We start from the raw sequence: 23957 nt of genomic DNA, 5'->3' as shown, positions 1-23957 counted from the left end.
GATAATTTGGGTGAATTTTCTTGCTTTTTTAAAAAAATAATTACGATTTAATAATATTCCTGTAAATAAGGTAGCTTTGGAACACCTGTTGTATTTTATCTACAACTTATACGGTGATTTACAAAAAGTGATTTCTACTTTGAACAAAATCTTCCTGCGGGCCGGACTAGATGATCTGGTGGGCCGAACACTTAAAAGTTTAAACAGTTTTATATCTGGAATTAATTTAATTTTAGTTGAAAAAGTGTTTCAAAGTTGACATCCTTTGTTAAATGATGTTAAATAACTCTCTGTGCTCTACTCTGTGCGGATGGCTACACTGACAATAATAAAGGTGACGTCACTTCATCCCCACAGGCAGTGACACCTGACACCTCAGGTGCACTCTGGCCCCGCCCCCTTTCCGTCACCACCTGTCGGACGACAAAGCAGCAGGACGGGCTGGTCCTGCACCACAGAGCGGTCTGCCACACACACTCACTGTGGAACTACTTTTCTGCTCCTATTTCGCTATAATTATCATTTATTTTATATCAATGGACGACGTGTTTTTTAAGTCAGCGCTGCCTTTGTACGACTCGCCCCGGCTGGGTGACACTAGCCTGGCTCTGCCGGCGGACGGTCCTCCCCGGTTCTGGTCCTCCGTCGACCCGGACCCGACCGAGCGCAGTCAGCGGGTTCAGCAGCAGGTTCAGCTCACACTTGCACGGAAAGCACGGAGGACTGTTTCTAATGGTAACTATCACCCTCATTTATTATAACGTCTGCTTTTACTGCTTTTATTTCATGTGTGTTTACACCGTCTGCACAGCAGCCACTCCTCTTTATTACACATGAGCTTATCTATGTACACGCTGGTACAGATACAACCAGGGGCGTTTCTAGACCCCCAGGGGGTCCTCGGCAAGAAGGACTATGGGGCCTCCCGGCCCCAGAATGATATTGAATGAAGTCCAGGACGACGGATCACTAAATAAATACTTTATTATATAATTAAAATATAAAATAAATAATAGATCACATAACTATCTAAACTAAATGCAAACTTTACACCTAATATATACAGTAAATGCCAGAAAAACAAACACAACTGAAATGTGCAAAATTTTAAGTATGATAAAAATGCAACAAAACAACAAGGAATTGAAGTGGAAAGTAAAAGTTCACTAAAGGCTGGGATACAATGTGCAATTTTTTGAATCGTTGTACTCAGCTCCCGCTTAACGAATGTGTGCAGCTCACGATTGATGTTCTCGCACTATATGGACCGACACTCTGACACGATCTGACTGCTCACACTGTACGTTCATACACAACACGTCGGGGTCTTGTTTCTGGAAATGCCAACGTACAACTTAGAAGAAGAACAACAACTCTGAAGTGTCGCCATTAAAACAGACGAAGAAGAAAAACCCGGAAGTGGAGAGACGCTCGCAAATCTCAGCAAAAAGAGCTTTAAAAAAGAAAAGACGGCGATGTGATGGACCAGGAGCTGGCTGGACAGACGTGGGCACTACAGTCCGTTAATTTTACAGCGGTCCTACGATGTTCGCACATGCGCAGTGTGAGTGTTTACGGTAAGCCGGTCCGCTGCACTGCTTCTACTGTGAGATACCCTCACGAGGAGCGACTGGATTTCAAACATGTTTGATTTCCTTACGACCATACGATTGCTGATTGGGAGCTGGACGTGAGGTGTTAATCGCTTCTCGTGACCCCATGTATACTACACGATGCACGACACACGATTTAGCTGAGACTCGCACGATCCCACAAAATAAATGCACGAGTCAAAAATTGGCTCTAAATGGGCCTAAAATTGCACAGTGTATGCCTGCCTCATTGTCATTTTGTAATTTTCTTTGGCGAATCTACGAGGTTGGTTTTCTGAATTTTGGAGAAGTCCATGTCTGTTATTTGGAGTGTTCTTTTCCCACAATTTGACACCGAGCATTGTCATAGATAGCTTTTGGCATCAGCACAGGATAATCTGATATTGTTTGATTTGCTATTATTTGAGTACCTTCTGGTGATGTGGTGTCACGGGGTGATGAAGAGGTGGTGATGGAATGCTGTGCTGCAATGCTGCTGCTGCATGAAGGTGCCATCATCATGTCCTGCTCTTCTTCTTCAAGACCCCCACTCATGATCTGAGGTTGATATTGTTAGAAAGAAAAGAGTATAAGTAGCAATTGATTAAGACAAATATTTGTGTTGTCATAAGTTCCTACTTTCATGCAGAGATGTCTGCTGCTGCTGCTGTTGTTGTTGTTGTTGGTGGTGGTGGTGGTGGTGGTCCAAAACACTTCAATAAAGCACCTCAAGGAAGAAAAAAGAAAAGAGCACAATGTATTTGGTTGTCTTGCATAAAGTAAAGTAAAGAACTGTGCATGCTGCACAAACACTCAACATTTGAGATATGTATGGAATAATTAATGAACATTAATTTGCGGTAACAACTTTAATGCTTCATGTTGGAATGACCACTCCTGATCATTGGTTCGGCACCCTTATTTATTTTTCTTTCGTTGGAGTTCACAATACAAGAATAGCACCATCCGTTGTACACTCTTCTTCTTCGCTTCTTTTTCGCACAATGATGTCACTTCTCCTTAATGGCCAGTCAGAAAATAAATAATATTTCTTTAATAATAATCAAAATAGAATGGGAATGACCTATGTGACATTTAAACTGTAAGATAAATGAAAATGTAATAAATGAAATAAAATAGAAATTTATATTCAGGTCACAACATTAACATTTTATTGAATGTGACATTTAGGCTATTGCAGAAAATTTATGGATATATTACTATGTTATCTTTCAATTCTAAATACAAATTGACCGCAGTCTAGACTAAACTGACAGCAGGATTGATGCTGGTGTCAGTTTTAGCATTTGACAACAAATACTTTATCCTGGGATAAAATATCACTGGCCGCAAAGGACTAACTTATTGTGTGGCTATGAATGTACAGTATGTACGCAGCCATTAGCAACAAGACTTATGACATACTGTGTAAGCATGACTGGACTACTTCTAAATATAAAGCTGTTAAAATTGATGTAAAATAAGAATAAATATGTGCTCAAAGTTTATCATACCACAGAAGTGTGTTGTTAACCACACTGTCAAATTTGAATGGTGAATATTTCCATATAAACACACTTTATGAATGTGTTTAGAAGAAAATGGCTGAATTCACTTTACACAGACTTAAATGTGCAGTTAACTTTGTTTTTTTATTCTTTTAATCTGAGTAGGGATGTAACGATTCACTCAACTCCCGATACGATTCGATTCACGATACTGGGTTCACGATACGATTCTCTCACGATTCATTTTACAAAATGGGACTGTACTTAAATGACTGAAAAATGTTCCTTTATTTTTTGGGGGGGAAAAAACTAGAAAAAACTGTATTATGTTCCTTTTATTTTTCATTGTCAAAAGAATCCCTTGATGAACTATTTAAACAATGCAATTTAACTAAAAATAAATCTTGAATGAAATAAATAAAGGAATAATACAAATGAAGAAGCCTATTCATTTAAATTCTGGTTCCATAGTAAACAATAAAAAACTGCATAATAGTTATTTTTCTTTTTAAAAGTGCAACTGAAAATGTATTTTGTGACTTAACAATTGGACCTTAAAAAAAAAAAAAAAAAACAGTCTGCACTGTATTTGCGTCAGATATTTGTTTGAACCAGCAGAGGGCGATGGTAACCCAGTGGTCGGTTGGGATGCAGCTAAGTGCAGTGAAGAAGAGATGCTATGCTAGCAGACAGAGTTAATAGAAAAACGTGACTTTTACAGATATTCACGTAATATTACAAATATTCTTTTGGTGCTAAAGGGGTAAGGAATCATTTATGAATATGTTTAAGAGTAGAAGGCGGCCAGAAAGAAAGTATTAGCAGATTTCGCCCGCCGCCATGACTTCTGGATAGCGCCCTCTGCTGGTTAAAAAAAGTACTGCGATTCAATTTTCACAGCATCGATGTGAATCGTTATACCTATGAATCGATTTTTAACTGCCTTACGATTAATCGTTACATCCCTAAATCTGAGGGATATGTCCGCTTCATTTTTTTGGTGTGTTTGATAACATCAGCACGTTGATGCAGGTGGGTTTCAAGTTGTGTCACTGATATCTGCCGTCTGTGGGGATCTCCTACTAGCAACTAGCCAGTGACTACTCAGAAAGGGCCCCGTGCAGGGGATTTTCGATGCGCTGTTGTTGCAGCGTCTCAAAGCAGTTACATTATTTTGTCAGCCGTCCCTCGGGGGCCCCCTTTAGCTCGGGGCCCTAGGGAATTGCCTGTGTTGCCTACCCCGTTGCAACTCCTCTGGATACAACACCACACAATGACATAATATTATGCAAACCACCCTTTAGTTTTAAAACTGACATGACCTGGTGGACCTGTGGTATTTGGAACCAGTTCTCGGTGCCCAACCCTACAGTGCATACATATATATTGCAGGCATTACACACTGCCATCATAAAATCAAGTGCATCAAGTAATCATTTCAACACATTGATAGCATTGTAACTAATGAAATATTGGACAAATACACATAAACATTGATTAAATATCAAATGAATAAATCAGTCAATTTAAATTAAAATTTTTTTTGATTTTTTTAAAATTAAATAATTGATTTAAAAGTGGCACCCAAAAATCGCGATATATCGTGAAATTGATTTTTTTTTTCTCATCCCTAATTCTAGCATCCCAGTCCTTTACTTGGTCCACTACTGGTTGCATTCAGGGATTGTTTTGACGTGTGCTCGGTTATGGATTAAAATCAGAATGTCTGCCTTTGCTACTGTATATTTGCTTGTTTATTCCAATATTAACTCACAGCGTTTCCAATATATACAAAAGGTTCAACCTTAAATGTAAACACAGGTGACCTAAATAAACAGTCCAAAACTGTTTGCTTCTTACTCAAATGAACAGCACCATTGCAACCAAATAGGCCTCTTGCCCCGCCCACATCAGGCTCAGGTAAACAGAATTCCAAAATAAAATACATAAAGGTGTAAATATTATTAGAACTAAATTATGGCTGCTACAACTAGAATTCCATTTCGGTTTCAGGATGTAAATTCAGTTTTTTCTGTCTGTTTTCTGTGATCACAAAAAACATAGCCCTGTGTATGTGTTTATTTTTCTATTATCGTTGGATTTCACTTAATTTTATTGTTTTTTTAAATCATATTTTAATGTAATGTAAACCATAGCTTTCATTTCTCAAGCCAATGAATGCCAATCATGTTGAATCTCAGACTAGAACCTTGTTCTACCCTTAAATCACTGAGGAATTCAGAGACACTGTTTTATTTGTGTTAATGTTTGTGTGGACGAGGAAGCGTTATCATGTCATGCAGGTATTTCAAGTGTGAGCGCCGGAGCCCTCTGACCAAACCTCTTTGACTTGTTTCAGGTGGTGTTCATTTACAGGCGAGCACTGGAAGAAGCTTTGATGCTTCAGATGGATATAAAGTCAACATGAAGGTTAGATGTCATTTCATATTATACTACTCACTGCTGAGTGCATCGAAACAAAAAAAGGGTATTTTAAAACACTGGTATGATTGGGTGTAGGAAAACTAACAGCAGCATTTCATGAAAACAGTAGATTAAATAAGAAAATAACAATAGTATGGATGAAAACAGTAGATTAAATAAGAAAATGACTACAGTATGTATGAAAACGGTAGATTAAATAAGAAAATGACTACAGTATGGATGAAAACAGTAGATTAAATAAGAAAGTGACTACAGTATGGATGAAAACAGTAGATTAAATAAGAAAATGACTACAGTGTGGATGAAAACAGTAGATTAAATAAGAAAATGACTACAGTATGGATGAAAACAGTAGATTAAATACGAAAGTGACTACAGTGTGGATGAAAACAGTAGATTAAATAAGAAAGTGACAAAGTGTGGATGAAAACAGTAGATTAAATAAGAAAGTGACTACAGTGTGAATGAAAACAGTAGATTAAATAAGAAAGTGACTACAGTGTGGATGAAAACAGTAGATTAAATAAGAAAATGACTACAGTGTGGATGAAAACAGTAGATTAAATAAGAAAGTGACAACAGTGTGGATGAAAACAGTAGATTAAATAAGAAAGTGACTACAGTATGGATGAAAACAGTAGATTAAATAAGAAAATGACTACAGTATGGATGAAAACAGTAGATTAAATAAGAAAGTGACTACAGTATGGATGAAAACAGTAGATTAAATAAGAAAATGACTACAGTGTGGATGAAAGCAGTAGATTAAATAAGAAAATGACTACAGTATGGATGAAAACAGTAGATTAAATAAGAAAATGACTACAGTATGGATGAAAACAGTAGATTAAATACGAAAGTGACTACAGTGTGGATGAAAACAGTAGATTAAATAAGAAAGTGACTACAGTGTGGATGAAAACAGTAGATTAAATAAGAAAGTGACTACAGTGTGGATGAAAACAGTAGATTAAATAAGAAAGTGACTACAGTGTGGATGAAAACAGTAGATTAAATAAGAAAGTGACTACAGTATGGATGAAAACAGTAGATTAAATAAGAAAATGACTACAGTGTGGATGAAAACAGTAGATTAAATAAGAAAGTGACAAAGTTTGGATGAAAACAGTAGATTAAATAAGAAAGTGACTACAGTGTGGATGAAAACAGTAGATTAAATAAGAAAGTGACAAAGTGTGGATGAAAACAGTAGATTAAATAAGAAAGTGACAAAGTGTGGATGAAAACAGTAGATTAAATAAGAAAGTGACAAAGTTTGGATGAAAACAGTAGAAACTCTTATTAAAAAACATAAATACACCACCCTGTTGTACAGATGATAGCATTCTTTACCTGTGTGTTCATTGTGACTCTGTAATGTTTTCTTTACTCATTCGATTGTCGAAATTCCAGCAAACAGCACATACAATGTAAACATTGTCATCAAGAATGTGGGTATTCACAATGCTTCACTCACTGCAATAGATCCCCTGCTCAGCTTGTGAGCCTGAACAGTCTCATGTATCTTTCTAGTCGCTGCTCGGGACAATAGAAAGTCAAGTGTCCTCCGGATAATGTCGTTTTCCCACAATAAATCTGTTACAGCTTAAATGAATGCACTTGGTGGTAAATAAGTGAACTCCAAATAGTAGCTTGTTATCACTCTGAAAGGTTTAATGGCAAGGACTACATTCATTTTCAAGCTGAGTTGAGTAGATACTTAGCAAACCAGGTAAACACCCGCTTACCTTGAAGTTAAAGAATGTCCAAGATTACCAACGACACACTGGTGTACAGGTGGACTGAGATTAGATTATCATAGGACCACTGCACAAAACATGGTGGGATTGGGCACCCATTGTTTCTAATGGATTATTCGGGGCCTGGCAGGCTAAACTGCTGGTAAACAATTGTTGTATTGCATCATCATTAGGGGGAGCAGGAGGAGGAAATCATTCCCTACCATTCGCGAACAATCACCAAATTTTGCACAAAGGTCCAGTCCCATGCCAGATTGCATTAGCTGCAAAAACTGGTCAATTGTCCTTAAGGTGGCGCTACAGATTTGTAACTTTCACCAAAATGTAGCCCCAACACTGAAGAATTTTGTACATTTAAAGTTTAAACCTATTGCAAATTATTAAGTCCATCATCACTCTGTTTTTATAGAAAACTGTAAAACTTAATAAACTTATCTCCTCTCACAAGTTTAGCTCAATTGACACAAACGATCCACACAGAATTTTTTTAATTCATCAAAATTTTGAGCATAAAGTGCCTCAAAATATTTGAAAGTAAATGGTATAAACATAAGTAAATACTTGTGAATTCTTGCTAAATACATTTTCAAATATAATGTTTAAATATTGGTGAATGATTTTTTTAATTTTATCACATTAGCTGTTTTTTTTAGTTTTTGCTACATTTTAAATTTCACTCATGTAAACAATTGGAGTCAATGCAGGGGAGGGGGTAGTTTGCTTTTGAAAGAGAAAATGAAATAATTCAATTTCAGTGTTCTTTTATTGGAAAAACACATTTGCAACCAGTAACACAGCTCTTGAAGGAGCGTAGGTATGGGCAGGACCTTCAAAATTTAATTTGCAGGAAAGGAGTGCGTTAAGGGTTGAATTGTCCATCCTTGTTCTATTCTCTGTCACTATCTTTCTAACCATGCTGAACACCCTCTCTGATGATGCATTGCTGTGGGGCACGCACAAAAGTGCCTTCATCAAATGTACCAGAGTCTGGAATCTTCCATCTCTCCCTAGCATGGCCCAAAACCTGTCGATCCTTGCTTCCTGAGGAAGATCTTTCCTGCCAAGCACCTGGTATTCCACTACTTCTTCCCTCAGGTTATCCAGGTCCAACCGCAGCTGCGGCAGACTTTTCCCTAACTTTATAACTGCAAATGAAAATGAGCAAATTTAGCACAAGTGAGCTGGGGATATAATTGCTTTCTGTTATCCTCTTAAACAACTACCACCATCAATTAATGGGGATGCACGGTGCACCTGAGTTTGGAGAAAATTGATGCCGTGACTCTGGGTCCAACACGGACAGGTTTTGGAGGATGATGTTGTCGAGGGCAGCTGTAGGATTCTTATGAGTGAGAAGTTTGTAACATATGAATTGCTCGGTGAAATAGAACTTTGTCTCTTTTGCCAGAAATTGTGAGTTCTAGCCTCAGCTGATGTAAAATACCCATTAGAATGCCTTCTTCTTCTTCTTTTTCTTCTTGTTCTTCTTCTTTTTCTTTCTCTTCTTCTTCTTTCTCTTCCTTTTCCTCCTCCTCTTCCTGTATTTGGCTTGTTGCTTAAAATTGCCTGTCCCCTGTACTTCACATAAGTTCCTGTTTTTTACAGTTGTGGCTGAGAAAATGTGCTAAAAACCTTGATTATAGGAAACAAAGGTCTAGATTCAAAACAGCATTCTCACAGTTAGTTACAATCTGATGAAATGTAATGAAAATCACACAGTTTATTTTTACGTACTTTTGTTTTGACAGTGTAGTGTAAAAAAAAAAGTCATATTTTGCGGTTTTTCCTGCCAGGTAAATGGATCGGGCCCCACACAACGATCTCTCTCCACCAATTACGTGCAAAGTCCATCCAGGAGGGTCGAAGTGTCACCACCTCCAAGCCCAGAATTCTCCCGGAGTCGTTTCAACACGCTTCGTTTTAACTTGCACTCACTTCCCTGTCCTTCCCATTCCTACGTGATGAGCTCCCTGCAGTACAGCCAGCCTCGATCTGACTCCTTCCAGCGCTACGCCTTTTCTGAGGCTCCACGAGGAACGCGGCTCCACTCATTAGCGCCGGTGCACGCCTCCACCCGGCAGAGGCCCCTCCTGCAGTCATCGGGCACGCAGTCCATGTTTGGAAACCTGGCATACCAGCGGAACACAGAGCACGGCTCTCGCGTGAGTCACAAACAGAGTGCTGTTCACCAGCAGAGACACGGTGGAGACACGATGCCCGGTGCTGGGCAGCAGGATGACGGCCTCACCTGGTTGGCTCAGCTCAGGAGTAACACCAATAGGTCCCTCCGACTCAAGTCGTACCCGCCTTCTACCAACAGCGTGGAGGTGGACGCGTTGAGGCATGGAGAGCTGGAAATCCCCGTCCAGAAGGCTTCTCCTCAGAAGATGTACGATACACGACGATCCATGTAAGATAAAGATGTTCAGTTTGTTACTTTAATGATTAACACACAACAACCAGCTGCTACATCATTGTCACACGTCCTGAAGCTGCTCATAAACTCATTTTAAAGTTCCTGGTTAATCATATGACAAGTCGAGGCCCGGGGGCCTAATCTGGCCCTTTAGACGAGGGGTTCTCAACTGGTCTTATCCTGGGACCCACATTTGGCCAAAATCATTAAAACGCGATCCACTTTTTTTAGAATTTGACCAACCAAATTTATTTTTTCAAAAATAGTTGTAAAAAACACACATATATAATATTTTTAAAAACATAAATCTATATTTTTTTCCACTGCATCATACATTTCACAGCATGCCGGTTAAAAGAAAAGTTTCATTCAAAAAAAAAAGACATGTCCAACATTAGGGGGCTTTAGGTATTTATTTGTTTTTGACCAGTTGTCCGCGACCTACCCAGTACAGGTCCACGACCCACTTTTAGGTCCCGACCCACCAGTTGAGAATCGCTGATATAAAACGTGTCAAACTCGAGGCCTGGGGGCCAAATCTGACCCTTTAGACCAGGGGTGTCAAATTTTAGTTCAGGGGCCAAATACGGAGTGATTTGATCTCAAGTGGGCCACAGATTTTATACGGGAAAACTAGTAAGTTCAACATTGTTGTGTCTAGTTTGCATTTATGGGTATAAATAAATTGCAAAATATGTAAGAAATTGACCATATCTAAGCAAAAAGTTGATAGATATCAGTCCAACAGGGTCTTCGCTTTAAATTTCCTACATTTACTGACCAACTTCTATTTAATTAAGGGAAATATTATATCATAATTTGAGGAAATTTTGTCAGAATTTTGAGTTTTTTCAACTGTTTAATATTAAAAATGACCCTAATCGTGCGATATAAGAACCTGGGAAAACTGAGTGCCTGCAAATATTGTTGAGTTTCATTTACACAATGATTCTTGTTTTCTCTGTCATTTTTACTCCTGTAATCCCAATTGGATGCTCTAAAGGGCCGGCTTTGGCCCCCGGGCCATGTGTTTAACACATGTGCTATAGACCATCCATTTTGGCCCTTCAGGAGAAAGTAAAAAAGACAAAGAAAAAAACATGAATTATTAATTATTGTTGAAATTGCTTTTTTCCCCACCTAAAATCTGCAGCCCACATGAGATCAAACTACTTTATGTTTTGCCCCTGAACTAAAAGGAGTTTGACACTCCTGCCCTGATAGAAAACATGATGACCTGTTAGCCTAGCAAAGAAGAGTTTGCATGTTCTCTCTGAGCATGGGTGAATTTATTTTGTGAGTTTTATAGAAACCAGGGTCCTTAAGTGAGTGTAGAGGAGCATGTTTGAGGTTGTTTGGCTCACTCTGCCTTTTGGCCTCTTTTGGCCTGGATAAATGTTGAGAACCGACTCTGGACTAACAAGGAATCAAAGGTGAAAGGATGGATAGAGACTTTTTAATAATGTTCACTTGTGTGACCTATGGTGGAATTGTTTGTGTTTGTGCACATAGCAAATCAGAAAACAAGCTCCCAGAGATGACGTTGGAGAGAGCGGTGAGCCTCCTGAGCCAGAACAATGAAGACACACTGATCTCTGCTGCCAGCTTCATCCAGAACCAGTGCTTCCTCAGAGCTGATGCAAAGAGGATGGTATGTTTACATGCACTCTTTTAGTTTTGCTGAAAAATGTGAAGCTGATTTAGGACTCATAGATCAATGAATCCAACATCATTTACTCTAAAAGGAATGAGGTCAAAATTACCGCTTGAATGTTTTTCATCTTCTTTATCTAATAAAAAATGATTAGGACTATCGGCTCTAACCTTTTTGTTCATACTCATACTACAAGTAACTAACCGTCTCCTATTTGCTTAATTTGACAAATTGACCTCCTGATTAATGATAAACCAAATTATTTTCAGTGTTATAAGTTCAAAAGGAAGGTTTTCCGACCTTTTGTACAAAACTTTTTTTTAAAAATTATTTATATTTTAAAGAGAGAAATTTAATTGTCAAAAGAAGAAGAAAAAAATCTCCACTTTTTTGTGTAAAAAGGTCCATTTCTTTTATTCATGTTTTAGCACTTACGAAGATGATTTGATGCAATTTCAGAAGAAATATGTGTCCTTTCAGGTGTATTATCTCCATGGCATCGGAAAGCTGTTGCAGCTGTTGAGCCACGACAGTGAGGATGTGCAGCGTGTGACTGCTGGGGCGCTCCGTAACGTTGTTTACCAGAGCAGCGAGAATAAGATGGAGGTGAAGGACAACGATGGTGTGGTGCTCATTGTCAACGCACTGGGAAGCAGCCATGACATGGAGACCAGACGCCAGCTCACTGGTTTGTTCATCATTTAAATGGAACTCAAAACAGACTCACTACAGTTTAATGTACACATAAAACTGCTGTAGGTGCATTTTGTGAATATTTTCTCTTTCTCGCTCTCAGGTGTTTTGTGGAACCTTTCCTCTCACGACCTTTTAAAGGATCGTCTCTCCAAGGAAACCCTGTCCGTCCTCACACGCTCGGTCCTGGTTCCCAGCTCTGGTATTTCAGAAGGCGAGAACCCCAAGCACGAGCTCCTGGCTGATGCTGAGTCTTTCCACAGTGCCACCGGCTGCCTGCGGTAACTGTCGCTGATTCCAAACAAACCATCCTGCTTTTTACACAGTTTGCTAGATACAAGTGAAACTACTATAAATTACAGTAAATGCTATATTGCTTCATGCACCAACAAAATAATGTTTTTTGGGGGGGTGGGTTTATTCAAACTGCAGGGATTGCGCACTAACCCAGCTGTTCCTAAATTAGGGGGCGAGAGCTGAACATTGAAGATAAATAGAAATGTATTATTATTTATTATTACTACTAAAATATACTATTGCACATTTTATGTAATGTTTTTCATGGGTTTTGAAAATGCATAGTCACAATTTTTACCTTTTTCAATTCATTATTTTGTTGTAAATTTTGTTGCGATGGGAGCTAAAAAGGAGGGCACAACAGAAAAGGTTTGGGAACCGCTGAACTAAATCTAAAACTAAAGTTTTTTTTTTGCACTTATTTGATAGTGTAAAACTCTTTTTTGAACATTTTAAAACATTTTCAGTTTGATTCAACATGTATTTGAATGGCGGCCCCCAATGCAAACGCACAAAATGACACCCTAAATTACAGAAAAATGGCTGAAAAAAAATATACAAAATGGCAAAGATATACAAAATGACACCAAAAATACACATAATTACTCCAGCAATACATAGAACAACAACAAAATACATAAACTAAGAGAGCAAAACTCTGGAATGTATCTCATCCAATTATGTTGGTATTGAATGTGTTTTAAACGCATACAGTAAATACTATGTAAATGTTATTCCATTTGTGCATATAGCAGCCATGTGCACCTCGATATGCATCCCTACTAAAGCTTTTCCTGTACCTGCTCTGCTTTAAAGCAGTTCTTTGCATTTCTAAAGCTCACTTGCTTAAAATGTCTACTTTTTGAATCGACACATAAAGAGAAAAGTTTGCGCCTGCGTTTATTTGTGTTGTTAGAATATCTGTTTGGCTTTACTTCTTTTGATAAAACTTACCTATTTAAAGAACTTTTTCATAGGGTTTACAATGAAAAGATGAAAACTAAGAACGCAAACTCTAAAGGACAGAAATCTAACATTTTTACAATATATAGAAATCAGTTTTTGAAGGTAGTTTAATTTCAGCCGATCCAGCCCATCAATCATTTTTAGGTATTTTTCTTAAGGCAGCCAAACTTGGATCACTTTTTCCAAAAATGCATGTGTGTCTGTGATTGTGATCAACTGCTAATGTGTTAAAGGTGTGTCTTGCATTGATCTGTGCATCATTAGGTGTCGCTAATACGTCACAAGAGTAATTATTTCAAAGTGGTTCCCTCCTTATATCTGTTCTGTTGTGTTTGTGTTGTTGCACCCTTTGTTGCTGTGTTTACAAAGCTGCAGATATTAGACACTTTGCTGCCTTGGCAACTATATCCACATGAAAAGAGTGAATGGCTGAATTATTCAAGGAGCGTCTCTTCTCTCCGCTCTGCTGGACTGGATTCATTCAGTCTGACCTAGTGTTTATATAAAGTTCTCCCTGATCATGTTCTTAAACCTTTTCCGCTTTTCTAAGAATCCACCCTTTTCCATTTCTTCACCACACAAATTGCTTGTTGTCTGGATTTCATAATGTTAGTTGTGTTTTTTATTACTTCCCTGGGAAACTTGGATCTCATATAAACTCTGTACCAGTCTAAAGTAATTGCTGCTGGAATCTTTTTACTTTTCGTCTACAGGGTTCGACAAATAAAAAAGATTTGAGGAGCTGACATAACAGGGACATAAAAACCTGATTAAAATTTGCACAAAATCTGTTATCCCACTAACTGTTTTTTGTTCTCCTAGAAATCTGAGTTCTGCCGGCCCAGAAGTCAGGAAAGCAATGAGGAAGTGTGAGAATCTGATTGACTCTCTAGTGTATTACATCAGAGGAACTGTGGCCAACCGTCAGACTGATGACAAGGTGAAGAAAACAACACACATGCAGACATGTTCATTTAGGGCTCTATTCTCCCGTCTGGACTTAAGCGCTTTTTTGCGCGCCTGCAGTTACGCTCTTCTCTCTTACGTGTATTCTCCAGTCCAGGCTGCTGACATGCCCTCTGACAAGGAGCCAAAAAGCGTGTAGTCTGTGAATGAAGGCGGGCTGAAGGAAAGGAGGTGGTGATGTCATTTTTTTGGGCTGTTTAGAAATCACGGAACAATGACTTTTCCCAACGCTTGTAAATGTCATTGAAATCCATGAAAATGATAAAGTTCACTTTTAATTTGAAACGCCTTCATTGATAAACAATGTAACAGGTTGATATGATCAGATCATTGATCAGATTATTGCAGTGTGAGGATCGGCCGCATTCTGTCTGAGTCACAGTTACTGTAAATTCTTTCTCCTTGATCATCATCATCATCTGTCATTAATGTTTCACTTGTTTACTTTCGTAGTGTGAGCAAACTGTGGCTTTACGTTGTACTTTATGTGTTAAAATAGTTTAATCAGTCTGACATCTGACAGAGTTTTAACGAGGAGCAGCACACACACACACACACACACACACACACACACACACACACACACACACACACACACACACACAGCTGATAAGCTCTGCGACGCACAGATAAAATAAAATGAAATGTAACACAGTTTGTCCCGTCTGGAACTGGTAAATGTGAACATATTAGTAAAGCTGATGGTCAATCCTTTGGCATGCTTGTGTGACTCCCCCCACCCCCGTGACAGCATAACACTGTCTCTTTGGATCGATTCTATCCTGGAGTCTCTTCTGCAATATTATGAGTCTGTGTGGTTTAAAATGTAACTAATTTCTAGTGCAATATAATGTTTCACCTTATTGGGGCGCTACACTTGTTCCAGGTTCAGAAGTGCGTCAGAGGAAAAGGACTTAAGCAGACGGCAGAAAGAGCATAAGGCCAGATTTGAATGGGAACGCCCACATTTCAGGGCCACTCTACCCAGAGTGCATAACTGGGATGAAGGCATGCAGTGACTGACTTAAGTACAGGGGGAGAATAGCGTGCAGCCTAACGCAGCGCCACTGTGCGGTTTTTTGGACTTTTGGGCATGGGAGAATAGAGTATGTAATGTCTACTATATACTACAAGTATGGTTAGGAGAATTAGAGAATTAGGATGATGACCGATCCCACTGAAGTTGACTTCCAAGTTTCCCAAGATGCATTTCAATTAATTCACCACCTTTAAAAGTCCTGAAAAAATTTTAAGCGAGAAAATGACCAAGTAGAATATCAACATGTGGTCATTTGATCCATAAAACTCACAGAAACACATTTCAGTGAAGTCCGACATTTGTTAGATTTTCGTAGACCCTCTATTGTGCTACTGACTAAACTTCTTGTTAACTTCAAAACAGGAGCCCTATTTATAAAATTGTTAAAAAAAAAAACTAATGGAAGACGAGAAGAGATGCTTTTGTTTTGAAAAGTTGATGTTTGACTTTTTGCTTGAAGATGATCCTAGGACGATTTTAGGTTCTGCTCGCAATGCATCATGGGAGGTTTGAGTATGAGTGTGCCCACCGTGCATACGTGCGGGTATTTCTCACATACTCAATCTTTTCATACTATTCTAATGTGAACGCACTACATACTCATTTTAATGTCAGACTTAGTATGAGTAGTGTGCTAGCATGTTAGTATGAGTAGTACGTTGGTGTGTAATTTTGAACACAGCCACTAATCAACACTCATTGTCTTTTGGTTTTGTGCGTGCCGTTACATTTTGCCTTAGTCTTTTTTTAGTCACTGTTTTTTAATTTATCTTTTCTCTCCCCTTAGTCCACAGAGAACTGCACCTGCATCCTACACAACCTCTCCTATCAGATCGAGTCTGAGCTTCCTCCGCACTACGCACAAGAAATCCAGGAGTCTCGACAAAACTCGGTTCCCAAGCCCAAAACTGTCGGCTGCTTCTCTTATCGCAGTGCCAACATCAAAGAGGTAAAAAAATTCCCTTTATGTATTCAGATCATCAAAGGGTGATTGTATTCAAACACCCCCAACATATAAAACCTGGTCTTTCATGGTTTTGTTGTACAGACGAGTACAAAGACCTGCTGTTGTCGTAAATTCTTTAGATTTTTTGCTGCTTCATCAACTTTAGTCCTTTCTCTCTGTTGTTGTTGTTTGGTTACATGAAAGTCCTCTCATCAAAGACGTCTCATATGGAGGTAGATTTTTGTCTTTATTATTCAATTAAAATTAATTTAACTTCAATCCAAAATAAATATTTTCAGTCAAAGCTTCAAAACTTTTTTCACTTCAATTAAAGAAACAAGTGTTCAAACACAATTTTTTTTGCATTGTATTGTAAATCATTTCATGTTTATCTATGTGTTGTGGCCGCCATCTAGCAGCAGAAAAGTGTAACTGCACTGTATCAGAAAGGGCTTAGATAACCCGGAAGTAATGTACTTCCTTTTTTGACCTGTCCACACGCAACGGAAGATCTGTGTCCGTCCAGTACAGCTAAATCTTGCATCTAAGTCCACATAAACGGGAAGATGGAAGATGGCTACGAGCTAACGGTTAGCATCAGATAAATGTGCCAGTCCTATAGTTAATAACTTGAGTGTTATGCAGACTTATTTACATGTGTACATTTCTTTGCATGTATATATGGTCATTTAGACATTTGGGATGTGTTATGTTAATTATCTCATCTTTTGTTGGAGTACAAAAGAAGAACATTTATATTTGTATTGTTTGTGTTCTTTTTTCAGTTTTACAAATTGAATGTATGAATATTCCCAATCATTAAATCCTGCCACTACATCACCAGTCTGATCCTTGGAGGATGCAACATTGGAGAATAAGAATACTATGTTTAGCTAGCTGAATAGCTAAAAATCACGTTGCTTGCCAACAACTTTTAGTGAAGACAGCACATGCGTTCAAACACTTTTTTTCTTTGATTGAAATGTTTTATTTTTTGAATGACTAATAAAGACACAAATGTCCATAATGTGGCCCAAATACAAAGAAATATGACTTTATTCAAAAATAACCTTTTCATTTAAAAAAAGTTTACTTCAATCAAAAATATTCTCAATCAAAGAAAAAAAAAACAGAAAAAAAGAGCTTCAAAACTTTTTTTTTTTATTTAAATCAAAGAAAAAACTGATTAAATTTTTTTTGATTGAGTTATAAAGGCAAGGCAAATTTATTTGTATAGCGCATTTCATACTCAAGGCAACTCAATGTGCTTTACATGATAAAACATTCAATTGTTTAAAATCAATAAGAACATTTAAAATCATCAGTAAAATCAATTAAAATCATCAGTAAAATCAATTAAAATCATCAGTAAAGACTCAAGTGTACTACACATAATATTGCCCAAATATGAAAAAGATGACTTCAAACAAAAAACCCTTTCAAAGAAAAAAAGTTTACTTAAATCAAAAACAAATATTTTTAATTAAAAAAATAGTGTTCAAATGCAAAAACATTTGAACACCTTTTTTGTGATTGAAAAGGTTTTTTTTATTGAGTAATAGAGATAGAAATGTATCTCCATATAACGGCCTCACACGCCTTTGTTAAAGTCGAGTCGGTAGTTTTGTGTCCCTGAATTTGGATGGTGTTAAAGTTCCATCTTAAAGATGATTTCATGTTTAATCTACAGGGTTTATAGTTAATCAATAGAGACCCATTCAAACGTGCTGATCAGCAGCTCTTCCTCTGTGCACACAGGAGCAGGAGCGACAGCGCCCCCTGCTGGAGGAGAAGGCCAACCCCTGTGGTATAGAGTGGCTGTGGAGTCCCATCACTGTGAGGATGTATCTGTCACTGATCGCCTGCAGCACACGTCACTGCACTCAGGAAGCTGCCATTGGAGCCATGCAGAACATCACAGCAGGAAACAGCATGGTACAAACTACACAGCACATCCATTAGATGTGCAAAAATAGATCTCACATAGGGCTGAACGATTGTGGAAAATTATCTAATTGCAATGTATTTCCTCAATATTGCGATTGCAATTTAATATGTGATTATTTTTTCAAGGGCCTCTTGTCATGTATTTTTCAAACAACACAAGCAATAAATCAATCTGTTTCATAATAAACAATTTCAGATTTATTTAAACTGTAAATGAATATAAATATAAATGTTAAAGCACTGTACAGTACAAGACAGGACAAGAAAAATAATAAAGAATTGCAGCCTTTGTGATTAGAAAATCATATTTTATATCACAAATGCAATTAATTGTTCAACCTTAATCTCACACCTAGAATAATTATATTAAAACACTCTTTATTAGGTTAAAAAATACTAGTTATTAAAAGTCAATATGATCAAATATATGATTCTAAATAAAAATCAGATTTTATTTTGAAAGGTTTTTTTGGGTGATTATGCACCTTTTTATAAATACTCCAATTTAAGCTACATAATAATAATAATAATAATGATACATTTTATTTATTTTGTAATTTCTATTAAAATAAATCTCAAGTTATACAGGTTAAAATAAATAAGATACATTTTATTTATGAAAATCTAAAGAATAAATACAGTAATCTATTTACAATTCAAAGAGCAGGAACCTAAAGATTTGCTAAAAAAAAAAGTTAAGATTATTATTTTCAGTACTTTAATTTTGAAAAGTTGAACACCTAAAATAACATTATTAAAATGTTCTTAATTAGGTTAAATAACAATAGTTATTCAAAGTTTTTCTCGATTTTATCCCTTTTTTTTTATTTCTACTGCAACATTAATTATGGGTACAACTTCCTGTGAGATAAACAATGAATACAGATGACATTGTATAAATGATGTTTAATTGAGTGATTAGTCACCTTTTAATAAATTGAAAATAATGATAATATATTACAGTTACAGTTCTACAGGTCAAAATACATAAGTTACATTTTAATTAAAATATCAAAACAATAAATAAATACAATAATCGAGAAACTATTCAAGGAGGTGGAACCTAAAATTTTGCCAATAACAAAACTTATAAATGTTACAAAAATGTAATATAATTATTTTTAGGGCTTTAATATAGAAAAGTTTGGTGCTTTCTGTGTAAAGGTCAGTGGCTACAGTGAGTTTAGCTTTCTTTAACAAAGCCTTTGTATTTCATTACTTATTTACTTAGTTACGCAGGATGTTGGACCTTATAATCAGGAATAAGGCAGGTAACCATAGTGATCCCTAATACAGAATAAGTAAAAACAGGGTTTTTACTAAATTCTGGTCAGATGTTGACATAAAAGGGTTTTACCAACAACGACTCTCTTTGAGGTCATGTAATGTGACGTGCGACTGTAATACTTGTTATTGTGTGATTCCATAGATGACAGAAGCCATCGCTTTCACTATCATCCAACGGGAAAATGGCCTCCAGCACGTGAAGAAGGTTTTGTCGGAAGGGAACAATGACGTGAAGAAGTCGGTCGTATTGCTGATCAGAAACCTCTCTAGATACCAGGAGCTGCTCCCTGACATCGGTAACATACGAACGTCTGCTCTCTGCTGCGGTTCCTAAACTGATCCTTGATGCTTCTCATCCTCCTAAAGCAACTCAGGTGTTACCAGAGGTGGTCCAGATGTTACCCAGCGACCACGATGACCTCCCCACAGAGGTGACGGCGGCTCTTTGTCAAATCCTGAATAACCTGAGTCAGACGGACATAAAGCACGTGAAGGCCATCGTTAACCACAGAGGCCTACAGAGGATCATCCACATCAGCGACACTGACGACGGGTAGAGCTGAGATTAAGTGTTCACCTAATAATCTGCTGTCTGATGAGTTCTCCATGGAGACTGAGCCACTGATGAAGCATGTTGTCTATGCTTTAAGGGAAGTTAGCTTTAATTCACTTGCTACATAGCTTCATTTAAAAAAAAAAGACAACGGAAAGATACAAAAATACACATAATGACTCCAATAAACATACATTACAGAAAAATACACCTAACGACAAAAATCTAAAAATGAAAACTAACACATTTATAATGCGCATGTCCCACAGAATTAAATCAGGGAAATTGCACACGTTATTTTACTTTTTAACACTACAGAGTATGTACACCTCCTTGTACATCCAACATTCAAACACACTCATTTGTCCATAAATGACAACTACTTAAGCACCCACTATATGAATTCATACTTCTGACGGGCACTGTACTAGTTGAATAAAAACAAACTTGCATCTTTTCTTATCAGTAAATCTTTCTGTGATTTAATTCTTCTTGTGTGTCTTGAAAAGTCGAGCAGGCCACGCTGCAGGAGTCCTGCTGCAAACCATGTGGAGACACAACGATCTGCATCGAGCGCTGAGGAAGGTCAGTACACAGCACCGCACACAGGGTGTTTATCTGTTTATACTTGGCCCGTAGAATGATTTCTGCATGTTGAATCCTTACAGAGACCTGTAGAACTGCAGCTTTCTGACAGACATTGGACGACATTACTGCACAAATGGTTCAGTTATGGCGCTTGTGTCAAACTCAAGGCCCGGGGTTCAAATCTGGCACTTTAGAGCATCCAATTCGGGCCGCAGCAGAAATAATAATAATGAAAAAGTCAGAAAATTCATGAATCATTGTGTAAATCACCAACTAATTCCAGATAATACACAAAATCAATGAAGCTCCACAATATAAGCAGGGCTCACATTTTTCCCTTGCTTATATCACATGATGGAAGTCATTTTTAATCTCATATTATTAAAAGAAGTCAAATTTTTTCAAAATCCTGCAATTTTCTTCAAATTGTTGCACCCTATGCATTTGATATACATAGGGTGAGGGTCACCCAAAAATGTTTACTCTGAAGTTGCTCTTAAATTAAATTTCAAATGGCAATAAAAAGTCTTAAAGTGTTGAATTTAGTTTGACTAAAGCTGTCGGAACCCTGTAATAAATACATGGCAAAGGGCTTTATTGTTAATAATACTGCACTAATAAGATGCTCCGCTAGGTGGCAGCATAGGTTCAACAAATGAATGGCTCTGAGCAGCTGCAGCTTGGCAAATATGTAGCAATATTAAGCTCAGATGTTCACATCTGGAAGAAAACATGGAAAACAGAGACGTTTAGAGACAACGGAAGTTCGAAATACTTGACCGTCACGTGATTCACGTAGACTGAGGGGAGGGGCTCTTTGAGAATGCTGAATTCATTTTTAATGGGATCCATTCTGGCAAACCAGTGGTTCCCCCTAAACAAGAAATCCAAGATGGCCACCATCTTGGATTTCCAATTTGGATATTTTGTCATAACTTTGATTCTATTTGACATAGAAGCATGATCTCAAGGGCAAAGTGTAGGTTTTCAGGGTCAAGGAATTCAATAATACATCTTAAAAACCTGTAAATTTTACCCAGAGCAAGATCCAAGATGGCCGCCATCATATTGCGAATTTCAATTTTACTATGATTTTGATTCCGTTAGACGTAGAAACATGATCTTTATGGCAAAATGATCTTGCTCTGAGCTAAGGCTGCACGATTAATCAATATAAAATCAAAATCAGATTATTTATTCATGACTTATGCCTCTCTCCCTTTACGAACTGCTGAAAAACAAGTTTCAAACACATGTTAAACGTGATAGACGCCTCGCTACAACCTTTTTTTTCTAAATGTGTTTTTTGTGATTTTTTTTTTCTAATGCAGGCTATTTTTTTAAATGCTGAGGGATTCATTTTTGGTTGGGCAGGTTGTTATTTTATCAAACCCACATGGGTTTTAACATTCTTTGTTAAAGCTTTACAGTTGCACTTTATTCCCAATGCAGACATTTGTTTTCAAATTTTCACTTAATAGAAAATACTTGCAAAAATTAAATCTAGTGACTTTTAAATTGAAATTCGAGTTTTCAAAGTAAAACATCTGGATTTTGTTTTGAGCTAAAATGGTGCAGCCTTACTTTGAGCACAATTTACAGTATTTTAACATATATTATTGAATTATTTGATCCCGAAATCCATTCACCACTGAGATCATGTTTCTTTGTCAAATAGAATCAAAGTATCCAAATTGGCAATATGAATGGTGGCCATCTTTTAGTGGGAACCATTGGTTTGCCAGTGTGGATCCCATTAAAAATGGTTTCAGCATACTCAAAAAAAAAAAATCCCCATGTATAAATTTTCATACTTTCTTCCAGAAGTCAACATCTTTATATCTGCCGGGCAACTGTGCTTCAGGAGCAATAATGTAGACTCAGCAGAGATTTAACCTTTTCTGGGTGTTTTTGTTGTTGTTGTTTGAACAGGGAGGATTCAAGAAGTCTGATTTTATCAACTCGAGGACGACGAGGGCTGTGAACTCTGGATGAGAAGTGAGAACCTGCAATGAGCCACAGATCCTCTAATACACGGCTTCCCTTGTACAGTCTCTGTGTCCCTGAGTTCAAATGTGAAAAAAAAAAAGACACTTTAATCCGTGATTGGTCAAGCATTGTTTTTCCAAGTTCTGCCATTAGTGTTAGAAAGCTCAGGACCAAGAGTGTAACATGTTTTGCATATGGACTTAAATAGAGCTTTTTTCACAGAAGTAGTCTTAAAGTTTTTTGCATTTATTGATCATTTTTCACCTGTTTTTTCACACAAATGGCAACAGAGCGATCATGCAAGTCATTATTATTCCATAATTGCACACTTTAGGAGATTACCATGATTAAATTACAAATGTTACACCTGAGCCACATGTACATATGACCTTTATACACCTTTATTAAACTACAAACATGAGAAATCTGACCTTTTTTTTAGCACTAAGCACTGAGAATCACATTATTTATATATATCTGCCTAAAGGTCTAAAAGGTAAAAACAAAAACCCGACGGATGAATGTAGAAATTTGGTGAATTGATAAAAATTCATGAGTCAAAAGCAAATATTGGTTACTGCATGTTTCAGTAGAAAAAAGAAAAGAAAAAAGGAATAGTCAAAATATGGAATATTTTTGTATGTAAGAAGTGAAACACAAACAAGTTGATTGTTTGCCTCTTTCTGGATCTATGTCAATTTATAAATAAAGTTTTTTTTTGTTTTTTAATGTATCCATGTGAGTTATTTAGGTAAATGTCAAATGATGTCATTAATCATCTTTCCCTGATAGATTTGTCCTCAATAACAATCGCAACAATTAGTGTATTCTTAAAAAGGTCACTTATGTTACTGGATGACAAATGAGCTCCGAGTCTATTTTATATTCCCATATGCAGCCTTTAGAGGGAATTATTTCATTTACTGAGGGGAAAATGGACTCATTTATCAACTCGACCTATGAAGGGTTTTAATTGGATTTATTAACTTTTCAGTTAACTTGACGGCAACAGTGGGAAACTTTCAGGTTGTTGAATTAAGAATGAGGTCTGTGCTGGTGGCACTTATTTTATATAAAAGATCTTACATTTTTGTCTTGTGGGTGCATTTGTCACGGCTCTGTGTGACTTTGAGGCCCTGAAGCAAAGGTAACCTTGCCAGGCCTGGCAGAGCAAACTGCACTGCGGTACTGAAGCTGAATAAGGGGGAGGAGTCAGAAGGCCTAGTGCCAATCAACATCGACCCCTCACGGACAAGGATTACACAGGCAGGACAAGAGGATGGCTCCTGGATCAGTCTGTAACATTTAAAA

The 23957-nt window shown here is 37.3% G+C and overlaps 1 protein-coding gene across 1 annotated transcript; it reads left to right on the top strand.

Annotated features, from left to right (window-relative positions):
* Positions 1-389: 389 nt before the first annotated feature.
* On the top strand, positions 390-22820 carry pkp2 (plakophilin 2). The gene is made up of 13 exons (XM_028451124.1): positions 390-735; positions 5460-5530; positions 9099-9715; positions 11234-11372; positions 11856-12063; positions 12172-12349; positions 14154-14271; positions 16124-16285; positions 18041-18217; positions 19659-19812; positions 19883-20069; positions 20579-20654; positions 22590-22820. The coding sequence occupies exons 1-13, from the start codon at positions 537-539 to the stop codon at positions 22650-22652; spliced, it is 2349 nt and encodes a 782-aa protein (XP_028306925.1). The 5' UTR covers positions 390-536; the 3' UTR covers positions 22653-22820.
* The last annotated feature ends 1137 nt before the right edge of the window (positions 22821-23957 follow it).

This window comes from Gouania willdenowi, chromosome 6 (genome assembly GCF_900634775.1).
Source record: "Gouania willdenowi chromosome 6, fGouWil2.1, whole genome shotgun sequence".
Lineage (NCBI taxonomy): Eukaryota > Metazoa > Chordata > Actinopteri > Blenniiformes > Gobiesocidae > Gouania > Gouania willdenowi.
This window is presented reverse-complemented; position numbering and strand designations above follow the sequence as displayed.

Coding starts and splice junctions, on each gene's coding strand:
- pkp2 (XM_028451124.1), top strand. CDS start 537: ATGGACGACGTGTTTTTTAAGTCAGCGCTGCCTTTGTACGACTCGCCC. Junction 12,064..12,171: donor GACCAGACGCCAGCTCACTG/GTTTGTTCATCA, acceptor TCTCGCTCTCAG/GTGTTTTGTGGAACCTTTCC. Junction 18,218..19,658: donor TCACAGCAGGAAACAGCATG/GTACAAACTACA, acceptor GTGATTCCATAG/ATGACAGAAGCCATCGCTTT.